Genomic DNA, 11748 nt, shown 5'->3' on the forward strand with positions numbered 1-11748 from the left:
ATTTAAAAAAACGAAGGGGTGGTGGTGTCACCCCCCGGTTTGGGTCGGGGGGGGGGGGGGGGCTCTCCAGTTACTCCAACTTCCTCCCACAGTCCAAAACATGACTGTCAGGTTAACTGGTCTATGTATAGGTATGAGTGTGTGCATGCACACATGTATATCCTGTTTGTGTCTGTGTTGCTAGTGACCAGTCCATGGTGGAGGATGTGGAGGTGGTGAACAGACTGTGAAGGTATAGTCAAATCAGGATGTAAAACCTGTGATGTCCTCAGCCTTGGTTAACTCCTGCATAACTATCATCAATGCAAAGCTCGATTCACAGCAAATATTGCCTTGACATTAACAAAGACACAGTGGGACAGATCATTCAGGAAATGATGGACAGGGTGAGCCTGACTAAAATTACCTGGATGTCAGGCAACATGTGGGGCTTATTATTTGGCTCTTCTTATTTTCAAGCTCAAATGAGCAACTTTACGTTCAAAAACAAGCTCTAACACGTGACGCTTTAAATTTGCAAGCAACTTTCGAAAAAAAACAAAAAAACAAGCCCAAAGCCACTTATAAAAATCATACATGTCGACGGAAACTTAAAATAGTTCCCGTTTTTCCAGCAACAAAATATGCATCTCTCCATTGTTTACATTTCTGTCGCTGCTGATGCCATCACATAGAAACGGCGATCACGCCCCAAGACGCACAGAGGAAATAAAATTAAATTACAAAAGAAAATAGTAACACACAGTAATGCAGTGATTTGGATAAGAAACTTTAATCTGATTACTGGATTTGAAATAGTAATGCGTTAATTACTCATTACTGAAAAAAGTGGTCCGATTAGAATAGATGTCAGCAACGTGTTACTGACATTACTCCACAAGCATTGTATAAGCTTTCTTGCATACTCCAAACCTTAGAAGGAATTCATATTTTTCTGTATACATTACTCCAACCAGATCATATGTATGAGAAAAAAAGCTACAGACTTGGACAGCTAAATATATATGACAGCTTAGTTGTGTTAGATTGTGAGGATCATAAATTTTGTCAAGCATGTGTCAGGAAACGTGACTCGATCTGCTGGCTGGCCTTTTAATGAAACCTCTAGCTGATATTACTGGGCCTGACTCTCGATAACCTCCTGCCTGGCTGCAGGCCAGTCCTTCAGAGCTGGGTTGCCTGTAACTCCCTAGGCCTGTCACAGTTGTGCCGTGCCGCTGCCTCTATTAAGGCTTCATGCAGTGATAGCAGGTTTGTGGTCTATTCTGGCCAGAAGGCTGATGCTGATGCCATCGATCTACAGGCAGTAAAAGTGCTTATCTTTGAGGCCAGTCCCATGGGCCTCCTGCACTTACACTCAAGTTTGCTCTGAGCTCAATCAATATTCTGTAAGACTAAAACAGAACAGAAGAAGAAAGGAAAGTCAGACGTCAAGAAGATTTCCTTCTCGGAAAGCTAAACGAAAGCGAAGTAGAGTTGCTCTGCACGTCCTGGGGGTTGCTCCCAGCAGATGCACATGGCTGATACGTGGCGTCGTCAATGTGTCTGCATGTGCGGTAGGTGTGGCACCATATCCTCGGCGTGGTTCAAACTCTTTCGGAGCTGTCGTCAGGCCAAGCTGAGCTCCTTTCCAACAGCCAGCCCCTGGCTTTGGCACGCTGCCCCCTGCAGACCCAGCAGCCTAGAAGCACTTCTCTCTTCTTCCACAGCCGCACGCTCTCAAGCGCTCTCTCAATCTACTTCTGTCTACCTCCTCCATCTCCCTCTTTGACTCTCCCGGTGTGATATATGTTGTTGTCTTCCCAGAACATTGGCTCTGAGCCAAACAAGCTCCCCCTCCCTCAGTTCTAGGAACTCCACTGGACAGACCCACTACCTCTGTGAACAGACTTATAGGAGCTCTGGTATGCAACCCCCACGAGGGTCTGGTTACCCAGTTGAGTAACATGGCTCCACGTTATTTGTGATCCCTGCACTTGCTGTACTGAGAGAAGCCAGACCTGCGGGTGTGCAATGTGACGGTGTCACTGCATCTCCATCAGCGTCACAGAAAATAAACCGTATGGCGTCTGTGTCGTTTTCTTGTTCTTTGAATTAATGATGGAGTAAAGTAAACGCTTATGGACAAATATACACGGCCTTGCAAAATTGTGCCAAACACTATACATTCTTCACATTTTGTCATAATACATCTCCTTTAAATGATCTGCATTGATTTTGTATTTTATTTGGATTTGTCTGGAAAAAGTAGTGCTCAATTATTAAGTGGAACAAGAATGATTAGCATTTTAGTTTTCAAAAATGTTTCACAATTCAAAGTCAAAAGTATATAATAATCTTCTTCAGAAGTCTTTTGAGTCCATTAATCAGGGGTGGGCAACATGAACTTAAAGTTTTGTCACAATATTTTGCGATACTATTGTGATAATGATAAAAGTGACAATATTAAATTTTTAATAGGCAACTGTATGATTGTGACTGTGTGTAAACACAAATAACATTCTTGAAATGTTCAAATATTTTTCAAGTATTTTCAAATTTATTGGTGTTTATTGATAATTTCAAAGAACAAACAGTGGAGAAAATATTAATCCTTACATGTTTGACAGGTTTTAAACATCATTAATTGGAAAATACTGTGAAAGAAAAATGTAAATTCTTATGATAAGAAATGTACCACAATAAATTATAAGCATGATAAATGCCCATCCCTATCATATAGGAATCTAAAGACCAATGGAAATTCTGTATTGTCTTTCTGTGCTTAGTTTATTTTGTAAAGAAGATTTTGTGTAAATTTCTATATAATCTCTAGATGTAGAAAACTGGCACAAACATGGAAAAAATACAAATGCACTTTTGAGGATGGTACTCTCAAAAACCACACTGCTTTTTTCCTTTCATTTTACTTTGGGCTTGCTCATCAAATTCAAAATAAAATACATTTAAATCTGTAATTGTAACAATGAAATGTGAAAAAAGTGCATAAAGACTTTTTTCTGAAGGTCAGAGGTATGCAACACTGTGCTCAGGTGCAAAAGAAAGGCATCACACATGGACAATTATTTTTGACAAATAACTGCTTAGCTTGTGAGAAAAAGTGAGGTGGGAAAATTTGAAAGCAATTATTGGAGTGGCAACATTTGCAAATTCAGGTACAACGGATCCCTTGTCTTGTACAAAACCACCAAAGTGACCTTTAAACTGTTCCACAAGATTAAAGATTCACGTTTGAAATGTTTGCATCACAGATGTAGAGAAATTTTATGTGATCTGTTCAATCTAACAAATAGAAAATAGGCAGCACATCAGTTTCCAAGGATTCATAGAAACTCTTAACAGAGTGAAGGACTAGTCAGAGTTGGGGACATCAGACTAATCCTTCCAGTCTCAGCAACTCACATCCTAAACAAGAAGCAGTCATTGATATCAGCAGGATTTCATAGTCAAAAGCTCAGGTGATGTTAATGATTGTTGGGCAATAACACCAACTGTCAGGCCAATCTGAACTACAAAGTCAGGATCAAGCACCATTTGAATAACCAGACAGGTTCATCATCATCCTTTCTGTTTCTCTAAACTACCCTGAGGCTAGCTGTCGGTCAGATGCTTTTCTATGGAAGAATTAAACCCACATTCTGGTTTCCTGTTGGCTGCCGAGTGAAAACCAGATAAGTGGATGTGGTTAGACCAAAATAATGGGAAGCAAAGGGCTGGCCAGCGTCCTACGCAACGTAGAATTTCATGTTTGCTGGTGCTTTTATTTTTAGAGTTTTGTTTTTGAGGCTTTACTGGTCTTGGGGGTTTTATGGCTACAAAACCAAACTCCACCTTTTATAGCCAAAGACAGACGACTAGACAGATGACCACGACAACATGTCAGACTTCTTGGTTCAGCATTGTTCTTTTGTTTTGTTTTTTGCTTCTTTTTTTTTCTTCATTTTTCCACACCAATAATTGTGACTGAAATTTATTAATTTAACCATGGCACCTAGTATCCACAGGAAAGCTGCCGTTAGTTGACTTTTGCCCAACTAAACTGGTCGACTCTGGAGTCAGAAGTTTGTAGCCCAGACACAAAGAAACAGACAGTTTTAGGTCATGTTGCTGCCAGGCCACTAAACAAAACTATGCAGAAGTCTCCTCTTCTATACCAGAGAGGGTTGTTCTTTGGGGGCCAACCTTCAGTGGGAATGAGGCCAGAGGTACTCTGGATGGTCATAGCAACCAAAGTCACATATAAAAGAAGCTTGACACACAAAAAAACTACATACTCATCTGTGTATCAAAGCTTAAATTTCTATACTCTGTCAATGAAAATGAATGAATTTGACATTTCTGTGGCTCTGGAGTGTTTAAGTTCACTATAATTCCTGAGAAGTGCTGTCTGACCAAACCGGTCAGACAGAGACTTAGAGATAGACATTTACCCTCCACCAAGGGCAGGCTGGATTAGCTGAGTTAGCGTTTCATAGCGTCTTGAGGAAGGAATTAGGGAGTGAGGCGATCTGCTGCTAGATGCTCAGAACTCACTGGGATGGTTGCTTTAGTTGTCTTCAGCCTCACTGGAAAACTCAGAACAAACACTAGTTGCAGGACTGCCTGCAGACAAAAGTGTGACAAAGTAGTCAAAAACGACAACATTCTTTGTGAGTTCTTTCTGAAATTCCAACAGCATGGTGCCTATGCTGAAGCAGCATGAAAACTTTTTTTTTTTTTTTTTTGCACTCGAATCTCCACATTCCTGGTTAAGTGAGTATACCTCACCACACGATAATGGAGGCCCCAACACCCACACTGTACTTTGCTTTCCCTCAGATTCTAGCTTTGTTGCACTGTGCTGCCATTTCAGGTGCTCAAAGAGAGTAAACTTTATTGCCCTGTCCCCCTCCGTCCCCCACCCTCCTCTTTGTGCTAAGTCTCTGAGGGTCCACCATGTTGCCATCAGTATGCGTGTACACAATGTACTGGTTTCCTGGCAGGCTGACACCTCCAGCTTTTCTGCATTACAAGCTAACTTTAAAAAAAAAAATGACCTGTCAAAATGACTTTGACCTGTGCAGGAAAATTGAAACATATCAAACAGAAAGAGCCCAAGCAATGCTTGACTCACACTTTTTCAAAGACATTTCCGGTTAAGAAAAATATGTTTTTTGAGAGAAACTGGATCTAGCTCCAACTGCCTACCACAATAAAAAGACCTTCCCAGCACATCTAACTGCAAACTAAAGACTGTGTGATGTGTCATTAAAACACTTTGTTTCCCAGCATGATCAAGTCTCGGAGAGAAGGCTATATGGGCATAAAGCAGAAAAAATACCCAAGCATCTCCTAAAGAGGGCCATTAGATAAACCAGCAAGCGCAATGACTGATGCATGCCTCAAGAAGCCAGGTGATTATAATGTTCCACTGACAATCCCTTCTCATTGTGTGTCTAGGTGTGTGTTGTCTACTTTAAAAAGACAATGGTTACAAAAGATGTCCATGCTGTAAGCAAGGGTAGTTGCATCCAGTCTAACTTGATATAGTTAGAATGTAAAAATAGATTTTCTATCATCTACTATAATCCAGTGATCAGATTAAACTCTTTTAATTAATCCTTCCAAGCTTAAACATCCATCCATTTTGTATGCCCTCTTATACTTACTGGGTTACAGTTGCCGTTGCCCATTTCCAATAGTAAGTGGATGAAAGACGCAGTATATCATGGGCTAGCCACTAGTAAAACACTTGTCAACACAGACACACTCTACAGATAACCACACATTCTCACACTTAAGGACCATTCAAGGTGGCAGCTTAGAGTGGCCAATAAACCGAACATACATGATCTGGAGTGGTGGTAAAAAGCTATAGTATCTGGAAAGAGACCGCATGCAGAACACAATCTGGTCTTTTACCTAGTGTAAAAACAAATTCTAATTTATTTTAGGATGATAACTTTTTTGAATATAGTGTGGCAGTGTAACTTACTTGGACAATGTCTAGCAACATTCCTGCTGCCACCGTTCCGAAGCCAGCCAGCAGAAAGGGAAAAACCACTTGAAGACCGATGGAAATGGAGGTCTCCTTGAGCGGCGCTGGTGGTTCAGGGCTCTGATTGATGCTGTTGTCGTCGCTCTCGTTGCTCTGGCTTGCATTCTCCAGGAGAGCATCCTCCTCTCGTTGACCTTTGGCATTGGCCCGACAGTCTAATGCCACCACAATCTCCGACCTCTCCTCATTTTCCTCGGTCTCACCAATCCTTTCCGTGAAAGACGTAACCTCAGTGAGCTCGAACTCGCCTCCAGTTTGTGGGCTCATCTCTTCTGGGCCTCTGGTGAGGATCAGCGGGTGGACAGAGCAGTTAGAATTGAGGAAGGTTGGGGTCAGGGGACCTCCCTCCTTCTTCATCTCAATGTCCCCCGAGGACATCTCGATGTCAGGGAGTTTATCTTGTTCTTTTGACCAAAGTACCATGCGGAGGCCTTAGACAGACAGTGCACTCAGCAAGAAAAGGTAAGCGTGCCTTAGGCTAATATTTGGGGGAAAGTCAGACTGGAACTTATTGCTTGACCTGGTTTTCCACCTGATCTGTCCAGTTGATTTATCCCATTAAATAGGCTAACAGGGAGTATGGGTTGTTACTAAAGATTTTGAGAAAATCGATCTATTGATAAAGACGTCCAGCAAGGCACATGCAGCCGTGCTTCTGCAGAGCCCGTGTTCCTGTCGGTGCTTCGGAAGCAGAACCAGTATGTTCTCCATTCACTGCAAGGTGCTAGGGGTGGGCCGGCAAAAGAAAAGGCATCATGGTTCAAAACAAAAGAGAAAAGAAAACAGTAGACTCGGGGATTCACTGCTTAACCCCCCACCAGTCTATTGTAAACAGCCTTTTAAAGTCCAGAACAAGCTGAAGAAACACTGAAGAAGCCTGATTTCTGCAGAGACTGATCAGTGTGGGATCCTGCTTGGAGCAACAGCCTGGAAATGTCTCCTTTTATGCCACGTGATAGCTGGAAGCCTTTCAAAGAGGATATTTTAAGATCTTCTGTACAAGAATCAAATTACCAGCTGCAGAAAAGCTCCTCCCAAACCAGAGTTGCCAGTCACCTGTGAGAAAGAACATATCCATCAATTATTTAGTTTTCAAAGAAACATTGTTAGTATTTCAGGTTTCTTTTTCAAAGTCATGAGTCAACCGACCAATCCTAATCCCTTATAATAATTGCGCTGAGTCGCATAATGGAGTCCAATCAAAACTAACATAATTATAAGAATAGAAACAAAAGTGACAAGGTCAAGCAACTGTTTTGATGGAAGCATTGTGTCGGACATGGAATTTCTGGTAGTTCAAGTTTTGATCTCTGGTATTCTGGGATTGTTGTGTTGAGACTAAACCAGTTTCATCCAGAACCAGACATGGCATTTGAAGACCATACCTCTTATTGAAATATGGTCATTTGAAACCTCTCCTTTGAGGATTGACAACAGCCAAGTATGTGTAAAGGGTTTAAACCTCCAAGAATATTCATGCTGGGTTAGAAAATGCTGGGTTAGAAATTTTAACCTGTTGGGGCAGAGGTTGGTCACATTAAACCAAATGCCGAGTCAAAACTTTTGGCCACGTATGTTGAGGCCGCCATTTTCAATTTTCAAACTTCATTGAGCCTTTTCCACTAGATGAAACAGCAAGTGAAATGATCAAGTAATGCTGTACAGTAATACTAATGCCAGGAGGCGGTGCTAGTGACTTTGATTCACTGGTTATATTCATGTTAGCCTTTTAAGTAGTTAGTAGAAGCTACAGTAGCTATATCCAGCTAAGAGAAGCTACAGCAAGAAGCTAACAGCTTTTCAGTTTAACCCTTGTGTTTACAAATGGGGTCCAACCTACCCCACACCCGTATCACTTGTATCATTTGCTTCAGTCCTCGTATGTTTGCCTCAGTCCTCGCACGCACAAGGGTTAAACTGAAAAACACTACCAACTATCAGCCTATCCCAAATCTCAAACCCTAAATGTTTGGATCATAATGCTGATTCTAATCCTGATCAAATATTTAGTGGATTTTATGCTGTTTTGAGCTTAGTCTTATTGGAGCATCTTGTTTTTCTTTGTATTTTATTGACACTCATTCTTAATAGGTGGGTTTTTCTGCTCCATTCTATTTTACTTTTGTTTTATATTTTTGAACGCATAAGCAGCTCTAACATCATAATTGTTTTGAGGATAAAAAAGGAGTAAATTTTTTTTTCAGATGATTAAGATCAGTGCAAACTAAAAATAAAAGCTTGTTAAACCAAATTAGAGTTTAGTTCAGTAATCCAGGTTATGCGTTATTCTTTTCAATCTTTGTCAACTAGACATAAGTCACTTTAACGATCTCTTAAAAATAAACTTTTAAAAGAGTGGAATTGTTTTAACCCAGCAGGTTTTAGAGTGTAGAGCATGGTTTTTCAAAGTGTGGGGCGTGTCCCTCCCGGGAGGCACCACAGTTGTTTAGCAAGAAGAAGTGCAATTAGCAATCAGCAGATAAATCAAATACAGGTACCAGTAATGTTTCAAATTGCCATCTACATCCTGATCAAATTTCTAATTATGCTTTACATTAATTACAAATTAGTTTGTTTAGTCATTTATTAATCATATTGTGCAACAAACATGAAGTAATTTATTTAAAATACATTCAATGCTATTAGCATAGACCAGAAATAAGCCCAGGCGTCATAGGCACTTCACTAACCATGCTACAAATGAAAATAATAAATAAAAATAATTGGTCGTTGGTAGTTCAGCCGAATTGTTATGGACCCTTAAAACATTAGCCAAAAATAATTCGTAGTCCAATTTCAGGATCATAATTAGTTTTAAACACAAATTTATGCAAAAATAACTAAACTCCACAATGGAATTCTGTTCAGTTAACATGGAAGTGAAATAATTGACAAAACAAGATCTAAAAACTAATCCTGGTATTAAAATTAACAACTTTAAACAAAAATCATCCAAACAACCTGAATGTTGGTAACTATATATCATGCTTTACGTCCCAGTTTTGGGACAGACTTCTAACAATGCCTTTGGTGTCTGGATGAATGGATAGATTACATATAATTGGCTTGGTGAAGTTGGCTAAATGTTCGCAGTTACTTTTTTGGGTTTATGTTTTTGTTCTCATGTGGTGCCCCCTCTCCCCTAAACTTATTTAGAGGTAAATGTTTGGGGTTTTATTTTGCGTTAGCCGATTTGCTCCCTTGGGGGCTGTCTAGCTCTCCCACACTTTGAAAACCCCTGGAGTAGAGGGAACTTCAAGGAGGACCATTTTGTAATCTTGTTTTAAAATGTAAACTTTTTACTGTGAAGTTATCCAGGAGAAATTGCTTTAAAACTGTCCAGAATTTGAAAATAATAACAATCTTGTCATCCTTATTGTTTGTAGGGCATTTTAGTGTCCTTTAAAAAACAAAACAAAAAATCAGAATGCAAAATATATTGACTTATACAACTCTTTTCTAATACCAACACAGTTTGATATTGAAGATATCAATGAATTTAAGGCATAAGGTCTGATAAGTTTCCTTGGATCTGTCCTGTTCAGAGCTAAACCGAACATTCACCTAGACCGCTTTTGCGTCAATCAATCAATCAATCAATCAATCCACAAATGACAACTTATATCAGAAATGTCTGTCTGCGGACTGCTCTCTGACTTTGAACAGCCTTTCTCCGGCTGCATGTTGCGACATTCGCGCAGAGCCTGTTGGCTTTCCGCGCTGAAGCAATCCTCTGCTTAGTAGTCAGGACCAACGCTGCCCGAACCCAACATGGCAAAGGCGTAAATTAGTGCTCTCCTGGTCAAGGGCTGAATAGCCGAGCCCTCCTGTTCTGTTCAAACTGCTCGTTTTTACCGGGGCAGAGGGGCTTTCTGTTGTGATGCCCGGCTACAGTGTTACCGCCGCTATCACCGGCAGGGTCCAAAACTCATAACATTATCTTCACAAAACACTCAATAATTTGTCTTCATAATTAAGGTACATGCCGATTTTATTTGTATTTGCAAAACGGCACACAATATTCACTAAATGAAACTTTCTGTGCTCAACAGACCGTTGAATGAAATGTGATCTCAAGAAAGAAATTTACCTTAAAACTATCAGCGATCCGGAGAGGAAGAAGCGGGGGAAGCGAAGATCAGAGTGCGCACAAAGCCTCCGGGCGGCCGCCTGAATGCTGTCCTCCGCTTTGCGCACGCCTTATGTACGGCACCGGCTCCGCACAGCTGTCTTAATGCTTGGTGGTGGCTAATAGTTAAACCATCCCTCCCTCCCTTCCTTCCTCCCTCGTGGCTGAGGTTGCGCCCCCGTCCCATTGCGCCCGTCCAGTCAGTGCACTCCCCCCCTCTAACCTCCCAACCTTCCAAGCGCCGCTCGCCCGCGGAAGCATGGATGCGCCTCCGTAATACTTCAGGAAGGGGGTGCCAAGAGGCCACAGCACGGGTCTCTGCAGTGTGGGACATGCCGGGGCTCCTCTGGTCTGGTCTCAGCTGCGCACATCAGATTGCGCAGTCCCAACACCAGTGGAAACTCCGCGATGGCAGCCGACTAATTTACAACCAGCCGGTCAAATCCAAGTTTTATTTTAACAATAGACCCACATTCACTAAATGAATGGGCACTCACGCAGATTCGGAACATTCTAACCGAGAGCGGGCGGCCTTTAGTCACTAATCCACAAACATGGGACATAAATTAGACTCAAGAGGCTTTGACCTGCCTGACACCGGCCTAAAAATAGATTTTTTTTTTTTTTTGTAAAATTCATTTTGCTACATCGTGGTTTTGAGAATAGTTTGAATAGATCAAGTTAGAACGTCAAATGGTTAAATAAACAATTTGTTATCTACTGTAAAAACAGTAGATACCAAATAAACAAGTCCTATTACAAGATCAGTCCATTTCCAACAAAAAAAGCCAAACAAGAAGTCATAATTTTGATATACAAAATCATAATGATGAAATACAAAGTCATAATTTCGACATTCACGATAATAATATCGACTTTATAAGTGACAATTATGAGACTGAGTCATAATTATGAGATTCAATATAATTTCGACTTTCTGTGACACGTGATAATTATGAGATAGAAAGTCATAATTAAGGATTCAGGACAATTTTGACTCTCAGTCATAATTTTGAGATTGTCATTTTTTTTAGATAGTCATAATTATGAGACAGAGTCATAATTTTGACTTTCTAAGTGATAATTCCGAGAAACAAAGTTAGTTTTCTGACTAAAAATCAATTTTTCTAAATAATTATGAAATAGAAAGTCATAATTATGAGAATCAAAATCATAACGATGAGATTCAAAGTCATAATTATGAAATACAAAGTTATATGAGATTTAGTCACATTTAGTTATAATTTTGATTTTCTGCATGATAATTATGATACAAAGTCAATTATAAGATTCAAAGTCATAATTATGAAATAGAAAGGAATACTTGTGAGATTTAAAGTCATATTTCAGTGATTCTTGAGGTCCTATGGAATAAGCACAAAATGTGAATAAAATATACACTAAATATAATTGTTTCAAATATCTGACTAAACTAACCTGGGTTATGTGAGCACAACAATGTATATTTTTCTTGTGTTTGCTGAATAGTTTTTTATTTTAAACAGAGCAGTAGGTGCCTGTAAAATCCCTTGTCCAGGAGCAGAACTCAATACATTATAATAGTTTAAAACAATTAAAGGAA

General features: G+C 40.1%; 1 protein-coding gene across 6 annotated transcripts in view; it reads right to left on the minus strand.

The window, feature by feature from the left end:
* slc41a1 (solute carrier family 41 member 1) overlaps positions 1-11748 on the minus strand; it is a 57187-nt gene that overhangs the window by 40770 nt on the left and 4669 nt on the right. The window contains exons 1-3 of one of the 6 annotated variants that reach the window (XM_015054586.1): positions 10128-10298; positions 7052-7093; positions 5975-6317 (exon numbers count right to left, since the gene is read on the minus strand). The exons of 1 other annotated variant lie outside the window; for it this stretch is intronic. In XM_015054586.1, the coding sequence (XP_014910072.1) occupies positions 5975-6304 (330 nt within the window). In that variant the 5' untranslated portion in view covers positions 6305-6317; positions 7052-7093; positions 10128-10298. Of the gene's footprint in view, positions 1-5974; positions 7094-10127; positions 10302-11748 lie in introns of those variants that run through there. 4 more of the 6 variants (XM_015054587.1, XM_015054583.1, XM_015054585.1 and 1 more) reach the window with 4 other exon arrangements.

The sequence above is a fragment of the Poecilia latipinna genome, unplaced genomic scaffold (assembly GCF_001443285.1).
Source record: "Poecilia latipinna isolate Pla-1442-1.1 unplaced genomic scaffold, P_latipinna-1.0 Scaffold1262, whole genome shotgun sequence".
Lineage (NCBI taxonomy): Eukaryota > Metazoa > Chordata > Actinopteri > Cyprinodontiformes > Poeciliidae > Poecilia > Poecilia latipinna.